This window comes from Hyperolius riggenbachi, chromosome 9 (assembly GCF_040937935.1).
Source record: "Hyperolius riggenbachi isolate aHypRig1 chromosome 9, aHypRig1.pri, whole genome shotgun sequence".
Taxonomy (NCBI): Eukaryota; Metazoa; Chordata; class Amphibia; order Anura; family Hyperoliidae; genus Hyperolius; species Hyperolius riggenbachi.
The window spans coordinates 255,803,922-255,828,829 of NC_090654.1; the positions used below are offsets into that span (position 1 = coordinate 255,803,922).

General features: G+C 44.6%; 1 protein-coding gene across 1 annotated transcript in view; it reads left to right on the forward strand.

Moving 5' to 3' along the window:
* TDRD9 (tudor domain containing 9) overlaps positions 1-24,908 on the forward strand; it is a 261,914-nt gene that overhangs the window by 177,396 nt on the left and 59,610 nt on the right. Inside the window, exons 24-28 of the mRNA XM_068254351.1 lie at positions 3,206-3,376; positions 5,435-5,546; positions 7,458-7,670; positions 12,714-12,803; positions 15,427-15,687. Of these exons, the coding sequence (XP_068110452.1) occupies positions 3,206-3,376; positions 5,435-5,546; positions 7,458-7,670; positions 12,714-12,803; positions 15,427-15,687 (847 nt within the window). The remainder of the gene's footprint in view (positions 1-3,205; positions 3,377-5,434; positions 5,547-7,457; positions 7,671-12,713; positions 12,804-15,426; positions 15,688-24,908) is intronic.

Here is a 24,908-nt window from a genome sequence, read left to right on the forward strand (position 1 = left end):
TTAAGTTGATTCTTTTTTCACTTCAAATAGTGAACAAAGGTAAGCCACCATTCGTGTAAGCCATCAGATGTAATTATAGCTTATATGCTCTCCATGCTGCTGAAGGCTGTGAGTCCACTACCAGATGGAATGGCCAAGGACTTGACAGGCTCAGAAAAGTCAAAAATAGTGAGATATCTTGAAGAGGGATGCAGCACTCTTAAAATTGCAAAGCTTCTGAAGCGTGATCATCGAACAATCAAGTGTTTCATTCAAAATCGTCAACGGGGTCGCAAGAAGCGTGTGGAAAAACCAAGGTGCAAAATAACTGCCCATGAACTGAGAAAAGTCAAGCGTGCAGCTGCCAAGATGCCGTTTGCCACCAGTTTGCCCATATTTCAGAGCTGCATCATCACTGGAGTGCCCAAAAGCACAAGGTGTGCAATACTCAGAGACATGGCCAAGGTAAGAGGCTGAAAGATGACCACCACTGAACAAGACACACAAGCTGAAATGTCAAGACTGGGCCAAGAAATATCTCAAGACTGATTTTTCTAAGGTTTTATGGACTGATGAAATGAGTGAGTCTTGATGGGCCAGATGGATGGGCCCGTTTCTGGATTGGTAAAGGGCAGAGAGCTCCAGTCCGACTCAGACGCCAGCAAGGTTGAGGTGGAGTACTGGTTTGGGCTGGTATCATCAAAGATGAGCTTGTGTGGCCTTTTCGGCTTGAGGATGGAGTCAAGCTCAACTCCCAGTCCTACTGCCAGTTTCTGGAAGACCCCTTCTTCAAGCAGTGGTACAGGAAGAAGTCTGCATCCTTCAAGAAAAACATGATTTTTATGCAGGACAATGCTCCATCACATGCGTCCAAGTACTCCACAGCGTGGCTGGCAAGAAAGGGTATAAAAGAAGAAAAACTAATGACATGGCCTCCTTGTTCACCCGATCTGAACCCCATTGAGAACCTGTGGTCCATCATAAAATGTGAGATTTACAAGGAGGGAAAACAGTACACCTCTCTGAACAGTGTCTGGGAGGCTGTGGTTGCTGCTGCACGCAATGTTAGTGGTGAACAGATCAAAACACTGACAGAATCCATGGATGGCAGGCTTTTGAAAGGTGGCTATATTGGTCACTGATTTGTTTTTGTTTTATTTTGAATGTCAGAAATGTATATTTGTAAATGTTGAGATGTTATATTGGTTTCACTGGTAAAAATAAATAATTGAAATGGGTATATATTTGTTTTTTAAGTTGCTTAATAATTATGCACAGTAATAGTCACCTGCAAACACAGATATCCCCCTAAAATAGCTAAAACTAAAAACTACTTTCCAAAATATTCAGCTTTGATATTAATGAGTTTTTTGGGTTCATTGAGAACATGGTGGTTGTTCAATAATAAAATTATTCCTCAAAAATGCAACTTGCCTAATAATTATGCACTTCCTGTAATTAAATCTAATGGCTTATACAATACATGTCAAACTCTTAGGCCCTCAGACCCATTTAAAGTTGTTTTCCCACTTTGCATTATGTTTGGCCCTCTCTAGGCCACCAGGGAAGCTATATTGGAGGTGAAGCCCTAGAACACCAGGGAAGCCATGTGAGGAGGTGGGGGAAAGCACTAAAACTGTATAGGGGAGGGTGGGGGTCTCTAGACACCAGGGAACTGTATAGGGTAGGGAGGACTGCTAGACACGAGAGAACTTTTATAAGGGAGGAAGGTAGTCAGTAGACATTGAGCTTGGCCCACGACTAGTGTACAATTTCAGCCCGCAGCTAGGTCCCAGTGTACAATTTCGACCCGTGACTAGTTCCCAGTGTACAATTTCGTGCCACTTTGTATTTGAGTTTAACACCCCTGGCTTACACATGTTTGGCTTACTTTTGTTCACTATTTGAAGTGAATAAAAAAAATCAACTGAAAAGTCTTCCAGTGCTGGTCGTCTACTACTTTTGAAAATTTCCAAATGATCAAAGATTTCTCTGAAGCTCCTTCTCCCCGCCCTCTTCTTAATCACAGCTACACTGCACAGGCACAGGTATCACCCACACTTGTGCAGTACCATGGGGCTTCTCTGTGTTACTGGGTAGGTGCGTGCCATATTGGATTTTGGTTAGTGCCTTCGGATACAGCCAGGAGTGAACCTTTTTTCTGAACCGGTTTGCTTTAAGAGAACCCGAGGTGAGTTTGAAGAATGCTATTAGGTTACAGAGGTTGGTTCTGCATACTATCACCAGCCTCTGTGTCTGTACTGTGTCCCTGAGTGCTCTGCTGTCCCCCATTAAAAACAACGCCATGCTAGAGACATGCACCTTGTTGCTAGCTGGCTGTTTACCTTAATGCTGCCATTCACCCACCGCTCCCCGCCTTCGTCCCTTCCCTCAAATCAGCTTATGGAGGCAGGGAGGGAAGGGATGCAGGTCGGGAGTCGCGATATAGAGGAAGTGGGGGTGTGGCGGTGACTGGCAGCATTAAGATAAACAGTCAGCTAGCGTCAAGGTGCATAGTTTTTTTATGGGGGACAGCAGAGCACTGGGGGGACACAGTACAGACACAGAGGCTGGTGATAGTATGCAGAACCAACCTCTGTGTCCTGATAGCATTCTTCAAATCCACCTTGGGTTCTCTTTAAAGCAAACTTAAACCAAAAATAAACTTATGAGATAATGAGTTGATTGTGTAGTATAGCAGAAAAAAATATAGATCATTAGTAGAAGAGTCTCAAATAGTTTTCCAGTACATGAGGTGTTAAGAAAAACTGGTTATCTTAATAGTGGTTATCTATTAAGAATGATCAATGAGATTATATTTCTGAGTTGATGCAAATGTATGCAGATTTTTTTTTTTTTTTTTTTGCAAAGATATGCAGTTTGAAATGGACCAATCAATTTAAACCTAGGTTTAAAGTGATTGGTCCATTTTCAAACTGCTTTTATTTGCATAGAAAAGTGCATACATTTGCATCAACTTGGAAGTATTAGCATCTCATTGATCATCCCTATTATCTATGCTAAAGAACTTCTGTGAGCTCTTCGACCCAGTAAATTGAATACAGTCTGTTTTCACAGACTGTAGTAAACAGTGAGACAGCTTGAGATAAGATTTTACTGTAGGAGAGTTCAGAATTATTTTTTGTCCCTACATTTTCGCTCATCCTCCTGCTGTTTGTTCATTAAGAGCCAAAATCTATCTTTGTATTTTATGGTTCTCTTTTAGAGCTTTTGTGGAATTCTCCCGCAACCCCACAGAGAGGTTCAAGACTCTTACGGCAGTGCATTTAGCACTAAAGATGGCCCAGCTGAAAGTTCCTTTGCCTTTGACTGTCCATCCTGCTGAGATTATCGAGGAAGATGCCGGAGAGGTCCTTCCTGCTTTGAAAATGACCAGGTAATGTGTTTCAAAAACACAGACGCTGTCTGTTCCCATAGGCTAGCATTGCATCCGATTCGTGTTTGCAGTTAGCGTTTTGTGTTTAGCAGCTGCAGAAACATGCAGCAGGTGGGCATTTTGCATTTGCTTCAGTTGATTGCGCTGTGCATTTGTGTTCTGGTGATAACATAGGATGCACTTACCGTCTATTTTTGCATTTAACTGCATTCTGTTAAACTTTTTTTTTTTACCTGTAGTGTGAACTGGCGCTTTCTGAATTTAGAGCTCAAATAAATGCAGCATTTTTTTTCCCTTTTTTTCCTATGTGCTTACTATAGTGTATTCCGTTATTTCTATATCCTCATAAATGTCTGCTTTCTGTGTTTGCCTGTTTGGAAGCTGCTTGTGGCTGAAGATAATGGCACTAGACACAGAACAGGGATAATTCACATTATTTAGGCTGTGGATTTGCGGCTACAGTACTTTCTTGGCTGTCTTATTGTAACTTTCTGGCATACTTTTAAAAACTGAAGTATGAAGGCTACAACACAGTGCCTATCATCTCCCTGGCTGCCTTCAACGGATTGCGGACAACAGGCTGTGGTCACTGAAGAACCAGAGCCTTTTTTTTTTTTTTTTTACTTTTGTGGTAGTGTTCTGTGGACTGATGAAACAAAATTACGGGGGGGGGGGGGGGGGCGGCAATCATGCTTTGGGGCTGTTTTGCTTCTGCAGGTACAGGGAAGCTTCAGCGTGTGCAAGGTACCATGAATTCTCTTCAGTACCAGGGGATATTGGATGAAAATGTGATGTAGTCCATCACAAACCTGAGGCTTGGGAGACGTTGGACCTTTCAACAGGACAATGATCCCAAGCATACCACCAAGTCCACTACAGCATGGTTGCAGATTAAAGGCTGGAACAGTTTGGAGTGGCCATCGCAGTCACCAGACTTCAATCCGATTGAGAACTTCTGTTGGGACTTAAAGCAGTTGCAGTGCACAAGCCTAAGAATGTGACTTTTGCCCATGAAGAATGGGCTAAGATAGCCGTAGATCGCTGAAGACACTTGTGTCAAGCTATGCTTCACGTTTAAAAGCTGTTATAACTGGAAAATGATGTTGTACTAAGTACTAAGAATGAATGTCACTTGGGGGTTGAATAAAACTGATAATGATGTGAGCACAGAAAAGACATTTGTGGTTATTTCATTATAAATGTTATGTTATATTTGTCTGACTTACAAGTGCATCTTTGATTTAATTGTAAACAAGATGACTGAAATGATCAAAATAAATGTCAAACTGGCTAAAACACTCAATTTCAGTGAGGGTTGAATAACAGTTGAACACAACTGTACATACCTGATATTTAACTCTTTCAGGCAGAGAAAGAAAAAAAAGGAACACAGCATAGTTATTTGTGTGCTAGGCACTGTTTATACACGTCTATCTCATCATGTCACATGTCACTTCGGGTATCCTTTAAGGCATTACCAGCAGTGAGTACCATGCTACTAATGATCTGTTGTGAATTGTTAGAGAATGTAGTTGGTAGGTTCCTTAAAAGGAAGGTCCGAGCTAAATAAAAAAAAAAAAGACGACTGACCTGGGGCTTTCTCCTGCCTCTGGTAGCCATCCTGTGCCCTTGGCCTAGCTCCGGTTCCAGCCGGTGGCCCAGGGTCCCTTCCGTTGCAGATGGCGACCTCACCAGGTTGGCTTCTTCAGCGCGGTGCTCCGCTCATGACCGCACTCATGTGGTCTGGAGTGTTCTGCGCAGGCTCAGTACTTCTGCACCTGTGCAGAACGCTCCAAACCATGTGAGCACGATCATCAGTGGCACAGTGGCGTGCATTCGCAGGAGATCAGCATCTGCAACGGAGGGGACCCCAGGCCACCTTCTGGAGGCGGAGCTGGGGCGAGGGCACAGGACGGCCGCCAGGGGCTGGAGGAAGCCTCTGGTAAGTAGATCTATTCTTTTTATCCTCACATCGGTCCTTTAAAGGGAAGCACAGTGTAGGTGTGTTAATGTTTACTCACCTTGTTTATACATATTTTTCTTCTCCTTGCTTTTCAGAGTTACTGTGGACTTTCAGAAACAGACAGTAGAGACGCTCCGTGGTTCCCATAGCCTTGATGAAAACACTGAAACCATCACAGGGCTCGTGTTGTCTGTCTGTGTTACAGAGGTAAGTCTTGCGTCATTGAGACCTACAAGGACTTTCAACTTCAATTCAGCTGTTATTTTAATGTTAGTGCAGGTTAACTACAGTCTGGACAGAACAGCAATGAAGGAGGCACTCAAAAGACGTTTATAAACTCGCACTTATCTAGACTGTTGCAGAAAACTTGTTTCTGGGTTTCCCTCTTCCTCAGGTGTACAAGCAACACTGACACACGGCACGCCTATGTACTGTAGTGCACCACACCTTGAATTGGAAGACCCTCCCCCTTTGGTCAGGTGAAAAACGCGAAGTCCATTCCAGTTGCATCTGCTCCAGTCCTTTTGAGCGGATTAAGATGGTCACATTTGAAAACCCCTAGCTATATGGTTTGTGTTTACATGCTCGGTTTATGTGAACGTTGCTTGTTTGTGCTTAGTTTAGATACTTTCCTCGGGAGGGGAATGCCGCTGGATCCTTAAGTGGCTTCCCCTGTCCTCAGCTAGGCCAATCCAGTGCTTGGGCCCCCGAAGTGTGGCCTTCCCTTCCTACACAGTAGCACCATCCCACTTGGGCTTCAGTAGAAAAAGCAGAGCCAGATAGTGTCTGTGCTACTGAGCAGGGGGCTTGCACAGTAGTACAGGCTCGATCCAGCCTGGATTTTTCTGAAGAAAGAGGAGTGGTTCCATGCTAGTGTGCATGTGGGAGTGGTCGACAAGCTCTCTTTCAGGGTTCCCAGCACTGGAATGGGCCTGCAGAGGACGACGAGGAAAGCTTGAAGATCAAGAGGCTTTCCCCTTCCAAGGTTAGTACACTGTAAGGGCATTTTTTCCCTACAGGTACCCTGTAAAGTTAACACTGGCCGCAATTCATTAACCTCCTGAGCGTTACGCTGCTCAGGTTTTGCAGCCTCAGAGTCCCCCAGTATAAATCTAACAGATCGAATGCTTGCAAAAGCTTTAGCTAGCACAAAGCTAGCTAGTATTGGTGGCCAGCACCCCCGATCGCTTCTGATCCCCCCCAATCCAGCTGCTTATACATTACCCAGCCTGGCTCCAGCGATTGGCGCAGCCTTACCCGCACAGCTCCGGTCTTCTCTATGAGGAGGATCGTACATGACGTCACCAACGTCAGGCATACCACTAAGGAGGTTAAGGGCAGTTTGGTAAAAAAAGAAAAGAAAGAAAACTTAGGTTGGTTAAATATCGCATTTGGTATTTTACACTTAAATTCACTAAGCACTGCTCAATAATGTCTCACCAGCTGTTGATCAGGTCGGGCAGGAAGCTGTTCGTCTTCTCTTACTAGTGGTGTGCATGAGCCATTACTTGTTCTGTCTTGTCCATCCCCAGCATCCCTTTAGGTGTGCATATATGCTAGAGGGAGCTTTTTTGTTTACCAGTATATAGATATGCGCGTCTAAAGGGATACAGAAAATCCTTTTTAAATGTCTCCTTTTCCTACTCTGCCATTCTGAAATAACGCCCACCAGTGCATCGGATCAAATTGGGTGAGAAGCAGTTCTGTTTGCCTCTTCCCATTGGCTGTCTGTACACATCTGTTCTCTTCACTACATGTAGATTGTAAGTTACCAGCTGGTCAGATTTGGAGGTGAATACCAAATATTTTTTACATTTACCAAATGCTATTTTACGCTTTGTGAATTGCTTCTTCTTGAGATATTTACCTCTCAAGCCAGTAATTGACCTCACTAGTCGGTAATTGTACTTTTCAGTGTGGTAACCGGTTTAGTGAATTGGCATTTGGCAAGATGATTGATAAAATAGGCTGTTTTCTGCATTACAAAATGCTATACAGTTTAGTGAATAGAGGCCATTGTGTGGTCTCTAGATTACTGTGGCATTTTCAAAGTAAATATTTTAATTAAGAAAAGTGATTGCACGTCTTTACAGCTGTGACTTGTCTTTTTTTATACAGGTGGTTGAAGTCGGACATTTCTGGGGTTACCGTATTGATGAGCCAAACTCAAACTTGCTGGGAGCTCTAGCAGCTGAGATCAGGAGCCAGGACCTGCAGCCTCTGTCTGTGCGGCCTCACCCAGATCTCATGTGCTTGGCTCCTTATAAAAACTATGACAATCCAGAGTACTACAGAGCCCAAATCTTGTACATATCCCAAAAAGAGGCAGTGGTAAGTCACAGAGCTGATGATTATGACCTAAATGGACTGAAATGCATCATTAATGATATGTGCTTTTTTTCCAACAAGGAATGGCAAATGTGCTCCCTAATTTAGCAAAGTTAAAGAAAACCTGTTAGGAAAAAAAGTGCCCCTGTGGAGTACTCACCTTGGCAAGGGGAAGCCTCTTCACATAGGGAATCCAGCGCTAGCAGCCCCGGGGAAAATAATGGGGCCGGTGCAGCTCTTCGCATGGTCTCCGGTGGAAATGGTCGAGCCTGATTGGATCCAATCTACTGCAGAGAGAGTTGCTAATGCATGCACACACCCTGACAATCGCCCAACAAGGAGCTCTTCAGGGGTCAAGGCCATGGATCCCCTCTGCTGCAGAGGATGGGTGAACCCAAAGATCTCCTTGGGGGCTGTGAAGAGGATGGGGCATGCCTCATTTGGATCAAGAGGCTTCCCCCCTGGCAAGTTAAGTACTCCCTAGGTGCACTTTTTTTTTTTTTTTTTTTACAGGTACACTTTAATGCCCCTATACATCTCAAGACTACAAAATTCTGTTTATCAGAAAAAAAGCTGTTCACTAATTTATTCATCCTCTACAGCAGACCAGCGTTTTTCTCCCTAGGGATGGTCAATTTGATGATGCAGGGTTATGCAAATTTACAGAGCTTGAAAATAAACCACTCAAACCCAGCCAAGGTAGAATTTGGATGGTCCATTTTCAAGCTTCATAAATTTGCATGCAAAATTTTGCGTAATGCTGCATCTAAACTTATTTGTATCTCATTGGCCATCCCTATTGCTCTCACAGTCAGCCTGGAGCACTTGTTCCTCTTTGGTCAGATTGACATCAAGGGAGAGGGTGATTGCTCTGTCAGCCGAAGCCACTCCCCCCTACAGATTCATACTTTGCACTGGCTGGAATGCTGATAGTGAGCGGGCAGCTGTGGTTTTCGGCGGCTTTATGAACAAGTGTGTTAATTACATTTATTTTATTTTCAGAAGATGTATTTTTTTTTTTATTTTTTTTTTTACAGAACATTCATAGAGTATATTATCCCATAGGACGCGTATGATATTGTTGTGCCTGAAATTGGGATTTAGCTGAAATCTCCCCAACAAAGAGCCAATAATCATTCCCTCATTTCCTGTGGGGGGAAGACATTTCAAACATATCTATGTCTATATATCCTGTCTGTGTTTAGCTATGACTTCAAGTGGACCTGAGCTCTTGCACAGGACAGAAGGAAAACGTAGAGAAATGCACCCTGTATGTATTCAGAGAGTTTAGCTTGTCTAATTCCCCCTCATCTGTGACTCATCACAACTGTAATTTGATCTCTCAGCTGTGACAGCTGGCTGCCACAGCAGAGCAGCTAACTTTTAATTGCTTAAGGTTTCAGGACGTAGACTCTACGTCCTAATTAGTCCCCCTGTGTGTTCCAGGACGTAGAACCTGCATTAAATCCCGCCGTTTGCCGCGTTGCGCGCACGGTCACGTGATTTGTCCTGTGAATGATAGCAAAAATCATTCAATAAAGAAAATCATTCAAAAATAAAAAAATAAAATGGAAAAGTTAAAAAAAAAATAAATAAAGTGATGTGGGCCCAATAAAATAAAAAGTATTTTTTTTTTTAAATTCCTCATTAATTTTTAACACAAACTTAGCCTCTTAACCCATTATTAACCCCTGCAATACCTATGCCTGTTTATAAATGTTTAATGACTGCCGCCAGTAGCGATCAGATGCGATCACTAGGGCGAAAGTTTCAGGCCCCAATGCTCTACAGATGTAACTCTCTGCCATTGCCTAGTGATGCATCTGTGCAGCTCTATGCCCCCAGAACTGTCGCCCTAGTGAACGCATTCGATCGCCACAGACGCGCAGACTGGGGATGACGGTCCACCACATGCTCAGAACTAAAATTATTATTATTTTTATTTATAAAGCGCCAACATATTCCGTGGCACTGTACAAATCATTTTAATCGGGAAGGGCCAAATAATGTATCTGTAAATGTTTTAAAACTGTGGGATGTGTGATGTGAAAATTAGGAAGGGTGAAAAATGAAGAAACAAATTTGTTTTCCGCATTTACGCTTAATTTTTCCCCATAAATGGACGATAAAACAAAATAGTTTTGGGAGAAAAATATTACCCAAAAAAGCCTAGATTGTACTGAAAAAAAACAAGATGTATCACTAAGATGGCATAGATAATTAAAGTTACTGCCGTATCAAACGACACAGCTAAAGTGTCAATGTCAGGAACTTTAAGTTGTAAAAACCGTGGAACGCGAAAGGGTTAAACACAGGATGTTAAAGCTGGAAGCAGATATACTAAAAGTTTATTGTAGTATTTGTATCAGCTGTAACAAAAAAATTGTTTTTCTTTAAAGGTCATGCTGTTGTGTATCTTTTAGAGCAGAGAGAAAGTTCTAAGTTCAGGTCCACTTTAAAGGGAACCTGAAGCTAGACGTATATAGAGGCTGCCATATTGATTTCCTTTTTAAACAATATCAGTTGCCTGGCAGCCCTGCTGTTCTATTTGGCTTCAGTAGTGTCTGAATAACACTCAAAACACTTGTCAGATCTAACAATAATGTCAGCTACACCTGAACTGCTGCATGCTTGTTCAGGGTCTATGGCTAAAAGTATTACAGGCAGAGGATCAGCAGGACTGCCAGGCAACTGGTATTGCTTAAAAGGAAATGAGTATGGCAGCCTCCATATCCCTCTCACTTCAGTTGTCCTTTAAAACACATCGCTGTCTAACACGTCAGTCTTTTGTCTATCCTGCTTTGCAATTTAATAAAATGATTGAGTTTTAATTGGAGCCATTGGAAAGTTGCAGATTTCTTTGACTATGAATACTTTAATTTACTACTATCCAAATCTTAGTGTACCTGAGATGGTACACACTGGTATATTTATACTTACCTGAGGCTTTCTCCAGCCCCGTGTGGTCCGTGGGCTTCTTTGCTGTCCTCCCTGGCTGCTTCGTTGTCCCATGGTAGCCTCCGGTATCTTCTTCAGTAGGGGCCAGTTGTGGTTTTCTGCGCATGCTTGGCCGGGCCACACACGCCCCCGTCACGCTCCCGCAGCTGCAAGCTTTCTATGCCTGCACAGAGCACTCCCAGCTTCAGGGGAAGGGGGCGCGTGCGCAGAACACTTCATTTGAATTAGGGAACGGTAGCTATCACGGGACAAGGGATCGGCCGGGGAGGACGATGAGGCAGCCCACGGACTGACCACATGTAGCTGGAGGAAGCGCCATTTATAGGGGAGGTCCAAGGTGTTTAAAAATCAAAATCTGCTGATCTGGGGCTTCCTCCAGCCCCTGGCAGCCAACATGTGCCCTTGCCGCAGCTCCAGAGGCTCCCGGTCCCCTCCGGTGCAGATGCTGACCTTGCCAGGTCGGCATCTTTCTGCGCTCCAATGTGCGGCTCACGGAGTCGCACTGACGTCGTCTGGACTGTACTGCGCCATGTACAGTACGTATGACATCTGTGCGACTCCGTAAGCTGCACGCTGGAGCTCAGTAGGCATCTTGCACCGGAGGGGACCGGGAGCCACCGGCGAGGAGCGGGACTGCGGCAAGGACACAGGACGACTGCAAAAGGCTGGAGGAAGCCCCAGGTAAGTAGATTTTTTAAATACCTCGGACCTTCCCTTTAAGTATAAGTACAGCAGTATATATGTCTCTGGTTCACTCTAAAGTGAACCTGTAACAAAAAAAAGTCCCCTGGGGGGTACTCGCCTCGGTAGGGGGAAGCCTCAGGATCCCAATGACGCTTCCCCCTCCGCTGTAGCTGCAGGCAGTCCAGCGCTGGCTCCCCGAAGTGTCCGGCAAACCTCCCTCGACAAGCCTGATAAGCGCTGATTTATTTACCTTTCCTGGCTCCAGCGGGGGCGCTGTTGCGGCTCTCCACATGGAGATAGGTGAACATAGCCGATCTCCGTCAGGTCCGCTGTACTGCACAGGTGTAGCGGCCTGACAGCGATCTGCTATTTCCGCCCATCTCCGAGGCGGAGAGCAGATACTGCGCTGGAGCCCGGGAGGAAATATTTACATCCCCGCCGTGACGGAAGGATTTTCGCCACCGCTGTGGGACCGAGGAGGACCGGGGAAGCCTCGAAAGCATCCGGAAGCTTCCCCCACCCAAGGTGAGTACCCCCCAGGGAAGGTTTTTCTCATTACCGGTTTTCTTTAAAGAGAATCTGTATTTTTAAAATCGCACAAAAGTAAACATACCAGTGCGTTTGGGTACATCTCCTATTCCCCTCTGTTACAATTTCGCCGCTCCCCGCCGCATTAAAAGTAGTCAAAAACAGTTTTAAAAAGTTTATTTATAAACAAACAAAATAGCCACCAAAACAGGAAGTAGGTTGATGTACAGCAGGTCCACACATAGAAAATACATCCATACTCAAGCAGGCTGTATACAGCTTTCCTTTTGAATCTCAAGAGATCATTTGTATGTTTCTTTCCCCCTGCAGCTCTCACCCACTGAAGAGTGACAGGCTGATTGTTTCTTCCTGCAGACAGCTCTGCCCGGTGTCTGTAATTCCTCAGTATGTGACTCCTTTAACAACAGAGGATTTATCCAGCTTGGCAAAGATAAGAGAGCAGAGAAAAGCTGGCTAATGTAAATAACACGCACGTACGTATGTGCATAGAGGGGCCTGGAGGGGGGCGTACATAGCAGATCAACACTGAAGAGTTGGCAGCCTTCTAGACACAGGGCGACAAGTCTGACAGGGGAAAGATAAGTTGATTTATTACAGAGATGGTAATAGTATAAAGTGCTGCAGTAAGCCAGAGCACATTAGAATAGGTTTAGGAACTTGTAGGATGGTAGAAAACAGGATGAAATTTTTGTTACAGAGTTTCTTTAAAGCAGAACTTTTAATGACATTTCTTTAGATCTTTTCAGGTCTGCTGAAGTTATAATTACATGTTCCCTCATGAATATTGTGAAAACTTATGGCTTTCACTGGTGAATTTATGTACATTTCTTTCTTTTTTTTCTTGCTATTTTCCAGGTGTTCTTTGTGGATTATGGTAACCAGTCAAAAGTGCTTCTAAACTTACTAAGGGAAATTCCCAGTGTGCTTCTGGATCTTCCTTTTCAGGTTAGAAGAATTGAGATTTTTGATATACCTTCTTTTAGTTCTCTCCTGGGTGCTTAAGCCAGTTAAACAAGATCATTGATTAACAATGCTTGAAGAACACTAAAGCCCTTGTACACATGCTTTCGACAAATGACAAATTTTGCCGTATTGGACAACAACCAAGTGCAAAAATGTAGCCCAATAACGAGCGACCAACATCTGGTATTTTGCCCAATCCGTTCAGCAGATATCGTGCAGTCGGCCACGTGTGTGCAATGTCGTTTGAAGGACATTTTTCTCCTGAATGCGGACATGTTGTGCATAGTGTTGTTTCCGCTTGTGCAGAAGCAAGAAGTTTTTTCAACTACATGGCCGGTAAAGTAGTTTCAACTTTCACCTTGGTAATATCAGACCATAGAGAGAATGCACGTTGAAGTGAATCGGGCAAAAGTCCAGAACAAGTCAGCGCCGTCTCCAGTAAAAATGTTCTCTTTTATTAGTAATAGGTTAAAACAGCATGTCACACTCCTTTCAGCTGTGTGACATCATGCTGTTTTAACCTATTACTAATAAAGAGCACATTTTTACTGGAGACGGTGCTAACTCGTTCTGGACTTTTGCAACTAAGGGATCTTATGTGCGCAGATCACTGGAGTCTTAGCACGTCTGTGATAACTCTCTCCCATTGGTGCTTGCTACACATTGTGGATTAAAGTGAACTGGGCAGCATTTTTTGCCCCCAGGGCATCTCAACAGCACATTAAAAATGCATGCTAATTAAAAAAAGTCCATTCTACTTCTTCTTTTGACATTTAAATGTTTGTTAGAGGCTTTTATTACCCCACTTCCGCAACTTGTAGTACACAGAAAGAGCAGGCAGATAAGGACTGCTGTAATTAGCAGTAGCAATGAGCAAACTAAGGCTTTAATGGGGGGGATGGGGGGGGGGGGGGGATAGGACAGAGTTCTTTAGTTTAGAGAAGTCACACAACTTTCCCGGGATAAATAAGGGCAGAGGGGGAACATACACACGTCTCTCATCGTGTCACATGTCACTTCTGGTATCTTTTAAGTGTAGTACAAAAATGTAACATAAAAGGTTGCTGAGAGATACTCACACAACCTGGTTACAAAGTGCTGTAACTTTTACATTCACCATATCCTGTGGTGCTGACTGCAGTGCAGTCCTCAATGCTAGCGTCCTCCAGGGCCGGCGCTTTCATAGATGCAAAGTGGGCAATTGCCCCAGGGCCCCAGAGAGTCTGTAGAGGTCCCCAAGGTGTGTGCCCCCTCCAGCTATGGTGACCCCATACATGCCTGCAGGGAATGAGGAGTGTAAAGCATGGTGCTGCCTCCTATGCCCTGCTTGGATTAGGTAAGACCCCAATGTGTGTAAAGTCTGGATTTGTAAGGGAAAGGAGGAGGGGAAGAATGGGGTCCCCAACAATGCTTTTAGGGACATATGATGGACACCTACGTGTGTGGCTGGGAGCACGGTGGGACGGGTCCTAGGAGTCGGCTTGGAGGCTGCAGTGGGGGCATTGCTAGAGGCGCCCCCCTCCCCAGTTACTTTTGCCCAGGGGCCCATTGTAGTTAGAACCGGCCCTGACATCCTCCACCAGTTTTATGCAGTGGTGGGAGTGGCGGCCTAATGACCTTCTCCAACTGGGACTCAGGACACAGCACAAATGGGTAAATAAATGGTCTCAACATAGGAACACTTCAGGAACGGGGAGAGGCGTACATCAAAAAAGGCCGCCTGGAAATTTGGGCGCCCAGAAAAGCAGATAGTAGACTATTGATAAACTTACCAATATACTATAATTACAGTGGAAAAAATATATTCTTTAGTATTTATATAGCGCCGACATCTTCCGCAGTGCTGTACAGAATATATCGTTTTGTCACTAACTTTCCCTCAGAGGGGCTCACAATCCAATCCCTACTATAGTATATGTCTGTATCATGCAGTGTATGTATAAACTCAGTGCAGATAGTGCCCTGGCTGGGATTCGAACTGGGGAGCCAGCGGTGCAAGGCAAGAGTGCTGACTACTAAGCCACCATGCTGCCTCTATGCCTTCTCTCCAGGTCTAGTCCCCCACCCAACCCATTCACAAGCCAGCCAGGGCAGAGGTGAATATAATACAGCATTGCCGACACTAGCCGGTCTCCACATGGGAGATTGGGCATCCCCTTCTGTTTCTCGAGTCAAATGCACATGGGTCTCTTACATTCTCATTAATTGCTACTTGCATACAGTATGGCCTGAAACACACCAGAGGAGTTTTTCTGAGCGTTTTGAGTTTTTATATCTGCTGCTAATGTTATCCTATGTGTCTGTGCACACTGGAGCAATGAGGTTTTGTAAAAAACCCCATAGCATTACATTGGCAAGAGGTTTTGAAACCTCTAAAAGCTCTTCCCAATGTAATGCTATGGGTTTTTTTACAAAACCTCATTGCTCCAATGTGCACAGACACATAGGATAACATTAGCAGCAGATTTAAAAACTCAAAACGCTCAGAAAAACTCCTCTGGTGTGTTTCAGGCCTATATCTTTGCCTCAGTTACCATACTCCTAGTTCCTAATATCTGTCCAACTCCACTTGCACAAATCATCATTTATGTTCACTTTCATTCAGGCTCTGGAGTTCAAGATCTGCAAGATGCGCCCATCAGCCAAGTCCATGATCTATGGTGAACAGTGGAGTCACGCAGCCAGCAGCAAGTTCCACTCCTTAGTTAGTGGCTGTACACTCATGGTGAAAGTCTTCTCCATCGTACACAGCATCCTGCATGTGGACGTCTACCGCCATTTTGAGAATCTGGAGGAAGTCAGCATAAGAAACTTGCTTATTGCAGATGGCTATGCTGAGCCTGCGGAGGAGTCCTTTGAATCCAAAGTATGTAGTTTTGCTGATCTCTTGAATTTAAAGGATACCAGATGTGAAAAAAAGAAAAACAGGGGGAGCAGCCATTTACTATCACCTGCCCTGATGCCTACAGCTCCCCCTGTTTCTCTATGCCCCACTTATCTTACCTAAGAGCCCCCGGGATCCTCTTCTAAGTCGCTGGAGTTGTGCTTACTGCGCAGGCCGGGCTGCGTGCATCCTACAGCTTGCACCGGTGGCCGGGAGCGCACTGCGCAAGCGTATTATATCACTACATCATGCGCAGCGATCCCAGCCACGGGTACAAGCTGTAGGACACATACAGCCTGGCCTGCGCATTAAGCCCGACTTCGGGACTTAGAAGAGGATCTGTTAGGGGCCGCGTCCTCTCTCCCACTGATGTCACCGGAAGCATGCTGCACAGGCGCAGACCGTACTGGGCCTGCGCCGTACACTCCCGGTGACATCAGCGGGAGCGAGGACGGGGCCGCAGTGGTTTCCAACTTAAAAATTCCAGAAGTGAACCGAAGGCGGGGACTGGAGCATCGGTGAGTGGCTGCGTGGGCACAGGACGTCTGCGTTGGACCAATAGAAGCCCCAGGTAAGTTCAACTTTCTACATCCCCCCCCCCCCCCTTCAGTACCCCTTTAAAAGCCTATTTAGAATAATTTCCTTCAATAATGTTCTGTGAATCTTATTGTGCCTTAGAATGCATTCCTGGTGAATTTAAGCATTTTTGAGGGTCTCGGAGTTATTTAACAGTTCATGTTATTACCACATTTGGTTTTGTTGGCACTGGTGCTTTAGATCATGGCAAACAATCCATGCATTCCTATTTATTAACTTGGACAGATTGACAACTATGAAGCGGAAGGAATATTCCTGTGGCATTGCTAAAATTACCCTGGCAAGACATCTGTTCTCCACATTAGAGTCTCTAGCTCCGTTTTTGCCTGAAATAATTCTGCATGAATTAATTTCTATTCTAACTAAGGCATGGGGAATCAGTGGGGGCAAGTGTAATAAGGATTCATTGGCTTTCTTCCATCCCGGAGCATCAGGTGTATCCACGGAGATTACAGGTCACTTAAAGAGACTCTGAAACAAGTCTACATTCACTTTTTTAACATGCAGCCATGCAAAGAACTATAAACCATGCAAAGTTATAGTCTTTCAATGCATTGTATTAGGGGCATGTTATGCGACCTTAACATTGCATCAAACGCATCGTCCCACTGTGAAAGGCATAAAGCACTTTGTGGATTGTATGTAAGCAGTGTTATTCTCCTTATTGGCATATCAAGCATAGGTTTGTAGTGACACGTTTTCAGTCTACTTGAATTGGCTCTTGCATTGAAGTTTCCTTTGTGATATCACCGGTAAAGTGGTATAAAACTCAGCATTTCCTCTTTGTTCTAAAAGATTATTTACAACATCAATCTGCTACCACAAAAAAATATAGCAGAACAGCATTCACTTTGGGCTTTAGTGGAAAGCTCTTTGCTTCAGTGGGCAACTTCTGGCCACATCGGAAGAGGTGATGTCTTTCTCTTTTGTTTACATTCCTTTGTCAGATACATTTAGTAAACATTAACAAACTGCCGAAACAAAGCTGTACTGAGCTGAGAAACAGAAAGAACTTAAGAATTGAAAACTAGATATATTTTAATATATAAATTCAGCAGCTATGCGATACAATGCAATGACAGCTTTCAGAGCAGATAAACTGTACTTTAGGAATTTGTAAACAGATATTACTTATCAATCTGTCAGTATGGGGCTCAACAGTATATATAAATACAGAGGGGCCAGAATGAACTCTCTGAACATGTGTAATCCACTATTATAATTTTCCCTTTTGAGCCTGCACAACCACACCCACCTCTAGCACAGTTAAGCATATAAATGAGTGGATTACACATGTTCAGAGAGTTCATTTGGTAGCTAGTGGAAGGTGAGGTGTTTTTAATTTCCTTTTCTCCCATTAGTTGACTCTTGGATTTTTGGATTAGTTCCCATTAGACTTTTGATGAACTAGCAATGCATGGTTAGAGTAGGATTTACCAGATTAGGAACACTTTGGAGCAGTTGGTGAGCTTAAGCGCGTTAAGGCGTAACCAAGAGCCGCTGTCACTGTTTTCCTGTTGTGTGCTGCAGCCCCTCTGTATTTATAAATCTTCGATTGTGACAGCACCGATGGGCAATGACGTGCAGTGATCACCCCTGGAGTATACAGGGAACAGTTGCAAATAAGTTGTCAGGATCCGCACCGTCTAAAATTTTCATTTATTTATAGCTCTTTAAAAATCCAGGGCAAACATTGAAAAAGTGTGTACCGGGTCGCCATGACACACGGCGTTTCAGAACATAGTTCCTTCCTCAGATGGCTTCAGAACACACGCCGTCAGTGTGCTCTGACTCCATCTGAGGAAGGAACTATGTCCTGAAACGCCGTGTGTCATGGCGACCCGGCACACACTTTTTCAATGCTTGCCCTGGATTTTTAAAGAGCTATAAATAAATGAGGATTTTAGACGGTGCGGATCCTGACAACTTATTTGCCCCTCTGCATTTATATATTTCTTATGGAGACTGTGGATCTCCTTACTGTTTAATACTGTTGAGCACCATACTGACAGATTGAGATCTACATTTTCAGAGACACACATGCTCCATGGTATTAGGCGATCTGGGTCTATGTATGATTTATATGTACAGGCATTGAGATAATGATCTATTTATTGGTGGTTGGAGCGACTTCCTCACTTTTTAAGATACCATAATATTGTGCACAAAAGCAAATAACTTTTAAAAAAAGTGTTCTTTTTATTACGCATACAGTTATGTCAGAGTTTTATCTCTCTTTAATAGAGAAATGCTTATAGTGTCACTAAATTGGCCATTTGGTAAGAATCATATTTATAATTTATACTTTATAAAGTATACTTAAAGGTTTAAAAAAAAAAAAAATAGAAAAAGTTTCACACTTTCATCAGTAGGGGGAAACCTCTGAATGCTGCCAATTGCTCTCCCTTAAAGGGAAGATCCGAGGTACAATAAAAAAAAAATCCATTTACCTGGGGCTTCCTCCAGCCCATGGTAGGCAGGACGTGCCCTCGGCTCCGCTCCCACTGGTCTCCGGTGGTACGCCTACTGCGCCTGCGCAGTACAGCCCGGAGGACGTCCGATGATGTCAGCGCACTCCCGTGAGGCGCCTTTTGGAGCGCAGAAGAGCCCAAGCTGGCCTGGCCAGGTCGGGTCGGCCGCAGAAGAACACCGGGAGACTGCAGAGCGGCGCCAAGGGCACGTCCTGCCTGCCACGAGCTGGAGGAAGCGCCAGGTAAGTGGATTTGGATTTTTTAACTGCGTCAACCTTCCCTTTAAAGAGAACCCGAGGTGGGTTCCAAGAATCCAATTAGCACACAGAGGCTGCTTCTGCATATAATCACCAGCCTCTGTTGCTATACTGTTCCCCCCCCCCCCCCAGGCTCCCCCTGCGCTCTGCTGTCCCCTCCAAAAGAAACTGCCGTGCTAGCGACACGCAGCTTGTCACCAGCCGGCTGTTTACCTCTGAAGTGTCGCTCTCGCCGCTCCCCCGCCTCCTCCATAGCGCAGCTCCCCGCCTGCATCTCTTCCCATACCGCTGATTGGAGGGAGGGGACACAGGCGGGGAGCTGCGCTATGGACGAGGCGGGGGAGCGGCAGAGACTGACACTTCAGAGGTAAACAGCCGGCTGCTGACATGCTGCGTGTCGCCAGCACAGCGTTTGATTTATGGGGAACAGCAGAGCGCAGGGGGACCTGGGGGGGGGAACAGTATAGCAACAGAAGCTGGTGATTATATGCAGACCCAGCCTCTGTGTGCTATTTGGATTCTTAGAACCCAAACCCGAGGTGTGTTTGTCAAATCTTAATAGGACACAGAGGCATGTTCTGTGTACAACGACCTGCTTTTCTCCAATTGGAAGCCAATCCGCGAACTTCCTAGGTTGCGACTTAGCTTCCGATTAGAGCAAGCTCACAGAGGCAGGGAGGGAAGGGACGCAGGTGGGGGAGTCGTGCAATACAGGAGGCGGGGGAGCGGTGATGAGTGACAAGTGCAGGTAAATAGCAGGCTAGTGACAAGCAGATTGTCGCTAGCCTGGCGCTTTTTTTAAAGGGGGACAGCAGGGGGCTGGGGGCTGGAGGAACAATAGAAGGACACGGAGGCAGGTCATTGTACACAGAACATACCTCTGTGTCCTATTAAGATTTGACAAACACACCTCGGGTTCTCTTTAAGTGTATGAGTGTGACCACACTGCTCTGGCACACACACTACAAGCTCCGTCCAATGTGGGCATACTCTGCACCTACGCAGTGCACATTATTTGTCTTGTTAGACGAATAATTGACTGGTGCCAGCGGTGGTGAACTGGTGATCAGAGGAGGAGGGTGTGGGACATACCTGCTACAGGGGGCTGATAGAAGCCCCAAGTATGTGTCTGCTTTTGCTTATTGCAGGACTCTACAGAACCCCTTTAAGTTCTGCCAGGTGATCTGTACGGAATGTTCGTTACTGAGCGTTCTCTGCACAGAGTCTTTTGCCCACAGTTTAGGCTAAATCTTGATGTCATTTCTGCCCTTTACTTTTTTTTTTTTCTCCTCCAATTGCTGAGTCACCTCAGCCTTGCTTGTAAACGCAAGTGAGTAGGGGATCAGGTTTCAGATAAGCAGCTGGCAGGGAAATAAATGGAAAAGGAGGAATATATTATAGATACAAAGAACCCCCAGCATGCAACTCTTTGGCACTAGAGCCAGTGCTCCTAAAGTATGTGATAACTCCAAATCATAACAGCAGAAAAAGTTTTGAATGCAGGATTAGCATCTTTATCACTTAATACACTCAGACCAGTTGCTGTTGAAATTTGATTTTTATGGTGACACTCCCGCTTTAAACACTCTCCTGCTGGTTAAGCTGATTCACTTATTAGAATGAGTCAGGAGTTAAGCAGAGGAATATATTAGCATTCTACCTTTTAAGAACTGCAGTTTAATCTTTACATGTTGTATGGTTTCTGACAGAAGCAGGCTATCCTTAAAGTAGCAATTAATATTTAACAAATTGTGGTAGTCCTAGAAGTTTTACAAGGCTATCATTGCCTTCAGGTTCTCTCCTGTCCCCCGCTCTCTCATGCTTCATATTCCCTGCGTCCAAGAAGTTTACGGAGTTTGCCATGAAAAAGGGCACTTGAACTGGACATTCATGTGTTTTGAACCTGCACATGGCCAAAAGCTGGAAACTCCTCTGCACATCTTTACTTTGTGTAGAAGCTCTTTCTCTGTCTGGGCATGCATGGTTTGTAACTCACAGGAACTTTTTGAGAATTTAGGATCGGGGAGGGGGGTGGCTAGCGCTAGCTATAGCCAAGTGAGTAGTACGGCTGTTAAGCCCCCGACAGTCTCGTCGTCTTGTTGTGGCTTCTGGTGACCTCCCTTTACCAATTGAGCACAGTGTGTTAAAGGGGAATAGTTATTCATCTGCCGTATGTTCTTCCACCGAACCCATGTAGGCATTCTGTTATGTATTTGGTAGTCATACGTACCCAAATATGTGCAGGAAAGCTTTTTCTCTAAAAACTGAGGTAGTTTTACTTTCCATGATTCCAGGTGGGTACTCCAAATTAAAGAAGGACCTTAAATATTATCTGCTTACCTTGAGAACATTTATGCGTGCTCAAACACCAAGTTTTAACCCTAGCAAGTCTGGCTTTGCAAATCTGGCCTAATTGGCTATTCATGAGGCAATGCTCATGCAAATAGGCATTTGCTTTCGCATGCCAAACTATGCAGGGTCAGAAAACCAATACCGCAAAGCGGTCGCCCTGCGGGAATTAGTTCATGCTACATTGGCACTATCCAGGAGCGCCACGGAGGGGGAGGCTGGGTGGCACAGGCGACCCCCCCCCAAGCGTGGCCAGCGCCGGGGAGAGACGTTCGCACCAATCTCCCAATATTAAAAACAGGCACTTACCCCAACGTCCATTGCGTTCTGCTACATGCGCATTAACTTGGGGGCACCACATGAGAAAGGAGTGAAGCATGGGTCACCCCAAGCTTTAGAGCTCCGGGCTAGCTCACATACAATACTCTGGGGGGGGGGGGAGGGGCAGGCGCTGACAACCTACTTCAGGGCTCACACCACCAGAGCAAGGCATCCACCACCTGCCTCTAAAGGATACATGCATGCTCTAACACCAAGTTTTAACCCTGCAAATCTGGCCTAATTGGCTATTCATGAGGCAATGCTCATGCAAATATGCACTTGCTTTCACATGCCAAACTATGCAGGGTCAGAAAACCAATACCGCAAAAGCGGTCGCCCTGCGGGAATTAGTTCATGCTACATTAGCACTATCCAGGAGCGCCACGGGGAGGCTTCCCAATGCCCCCCTTAAATATTATCTCTCTGCAGCCCGGACCGTTATTGCTAGAATGTGAAAGAGCTCTGAAGCTCCTCTTTCGCTTTCATGGGTGGAAGTGGTCAATAACATTATGCATATGGAAGAATTAATTGCCTCTGACATAGATAAAAGGGATGCGTTTATAGCATCCTGTTGTATCTGGATCGACAATAGAGAACCAGCCACCTTTAAAGGAATACTACCGATTAAAACAACTTTTTTTTTCCTTTTTCTGTTGTATGTTAGGGCACACATTACCACAAGTACTATGAGCAATTTCCTTCCTCACACAGCTCTGCCTCTCTGCTGTAAAATCATATATGAGATGTCACACGCCCCCTGGTGGCCGGCCTGCACAATGCCTTCCAAACGGTTTCAGGGCACAGATTACACAATCTTGTGGATGCAATCGATGACTGGAAACCACTGGAATTTTGGCAGCAGACGGACTAGAAGAAGGTGCGTGATCTATAAAACACAAAATACTAGGCTGCCACCATCTCTTTCTAATGGGAAGAGAAGCCCAATCTGCCTGATACTAATACCTGCAAATAAAACGGTTAAAGGGACACCGAGCAGTGCAGAAACTATGGAAAGATGCATATCATTTTAAAGCTCTCTTTCTCCTCTTTCCAATGATATATAAACCACCACCCTACGTCTTTTAGTTTTCGCTATTTTCGCGATTGAAATTGCCGCGGCCGCGATTTCGATCGCGAATATAGAGAAAACTAAAAGGCGTAGGGCAACGAATTTAGGTGTCGTCAGAAAGAGGAGAAAGAGAGCTTTAAAATGATATCCATCTTTCCATAGTTATATTGTATTACACAGGACGACACTTTCCCCAGTGTCAGCAGCTCCATTCTGCTGAATGCAGCTGCTGACTTTGACAAAAAGTCGCCCTGTGTAATACAATATAACTATGGAAAGATGGATATCATTTTAAAGCTCTCTTTCTCCTCTTTCTGACGACACCTAAATCGTTGCCCTCAGCCTTTTAGTTTTCTCTATTTTCGCGATCGAAATCGCGGCCGCGGCAATTTCAATCGCGAAAATAGCGAAAACTAAAAGGCGTAGGGTGGCGGTTTATATATCATTGGAAAGAGGAGAAAGAGAGCTTTAAAATGATGTGCATCTTTCCATAGTTTCTGCACTGCTCGGAGTCCCTTTAAAACACACACACACACACTGTTCTGACTAATAACCACAATTCTCAGTAGCGAGTCTTTAGAAGGCTATGATTCTTTCTGTGTGTGCGGCTGAATAATAGGAGTAGCCGAAAGATAAATTACTTTTAGAAGTCTATTATAAATGCAATATAAATAATTAATATATACAGAAAATAATTAAAATCAATAATTATAGAGACAATAGTAGCACGGTATAAAAGTAAGGGAAGAAATAAACGGATACTTAAGCTCAGGTGAAAATGTCCATCTGGGTATGCTCACTAAGTTCCTTTGTTTCCGGAGCAAAGTTCAAACAAATATGGCCGCTGCTCAGTCCTCAGAGCAACAGCATGCCTTCGTGACGACGGAATTGGAGGACTCAAGGGAGGAGTCCCCGTCAAGTTCTTTTGAATGACCCACATTTGTCGGTGCGGTCTCAGGTTCAGCCCGGGGGCTAGACAAGGTGCGGTTAACTTTCTGGGTGGGTTACTTGTGCCCACCAAATATGACATTTTCCATATCTCAGCTTACGCTTCCCGCGCACACATAACAGTCACAGATTCAGAATCCTCAGAATATGACATCAAACGTGGTTGGTGTCGCAGGTTCTGTCACGAAGTAGCGGAACACCTCGGGTTCTGGTTATGTCAGTGGCATCAATTTAATATTAAAATATTCACCAGATCCGCACCAGCAGAATGATATAACTTTCATACCTCTCCTATAAACAATATTCCTTAAACAAGCTAAAATCAAATACTACATTTATGTTTAATGCTGAGGGGATGGCTCCACCGTGACTGGAGCCCTGCTGTGTGGAAAGCTCGTTTTTGCAAGAATCAGTTAGGGCTCTTTTCCACTATGAAATGCGATCGCGATTCCGATCGTGATCGCAATCGCGTTTCAATTTCCATTTTGCGATTGAGCTACTATACTCATTATAGTCCAGCTCAATCGCATACAAAACGCGGCAGGACAACGATTGCGCTTTGACCAAAATCGCATCGCAATTGGATCGCACCAATGGAAATTGCTGCTGCAGTTTCCATTAGTTTAATGTACCTTGCGATTTGCGATCAGAAGCAAATCGCAGGCTAGTGGAAAAAGGTTACAGTTTATTCCAGGTAAGGCAGATGCATTGCCCCCTATCTTCCCTGTTTTGAAAGCAAAACTCCTCACCCCTCGTTTCTTTTTGTAAACTCTTGCTTTTGCTTCATGTTCTACAGATCTGTATAAACACGTGATTAGCTGCTAAAAGTGGTTGTAGTTTGCTAAATGCTATGTCAGTAGGGTATTGTACCGTGTTAGCCATCAGTAAAAGCAAGGAGTTTTGAATTAGGATGATACCATTTATTGGCTAACCTTAGAGATGAATAAACAGTAAGCTTACTGCTAATAATAAGACTTCTTCGGACTTGGGAACCAAGCCCGACAAAGTCTTATTATTAGCCGTAGCATTTAGCAAACTACAACCACTTTTAGCAGCTAAACACGTGTTTATACAGATCTGTAGAACATGAAGCAAAAGCAAGAGTTTACAAAAAGAAACGAGGGGTGAGGAGTTTTGCTTTCAAAACAGGGAAGATAGGGGGCATTGCATCTGCCTTACCTGGAATAAACT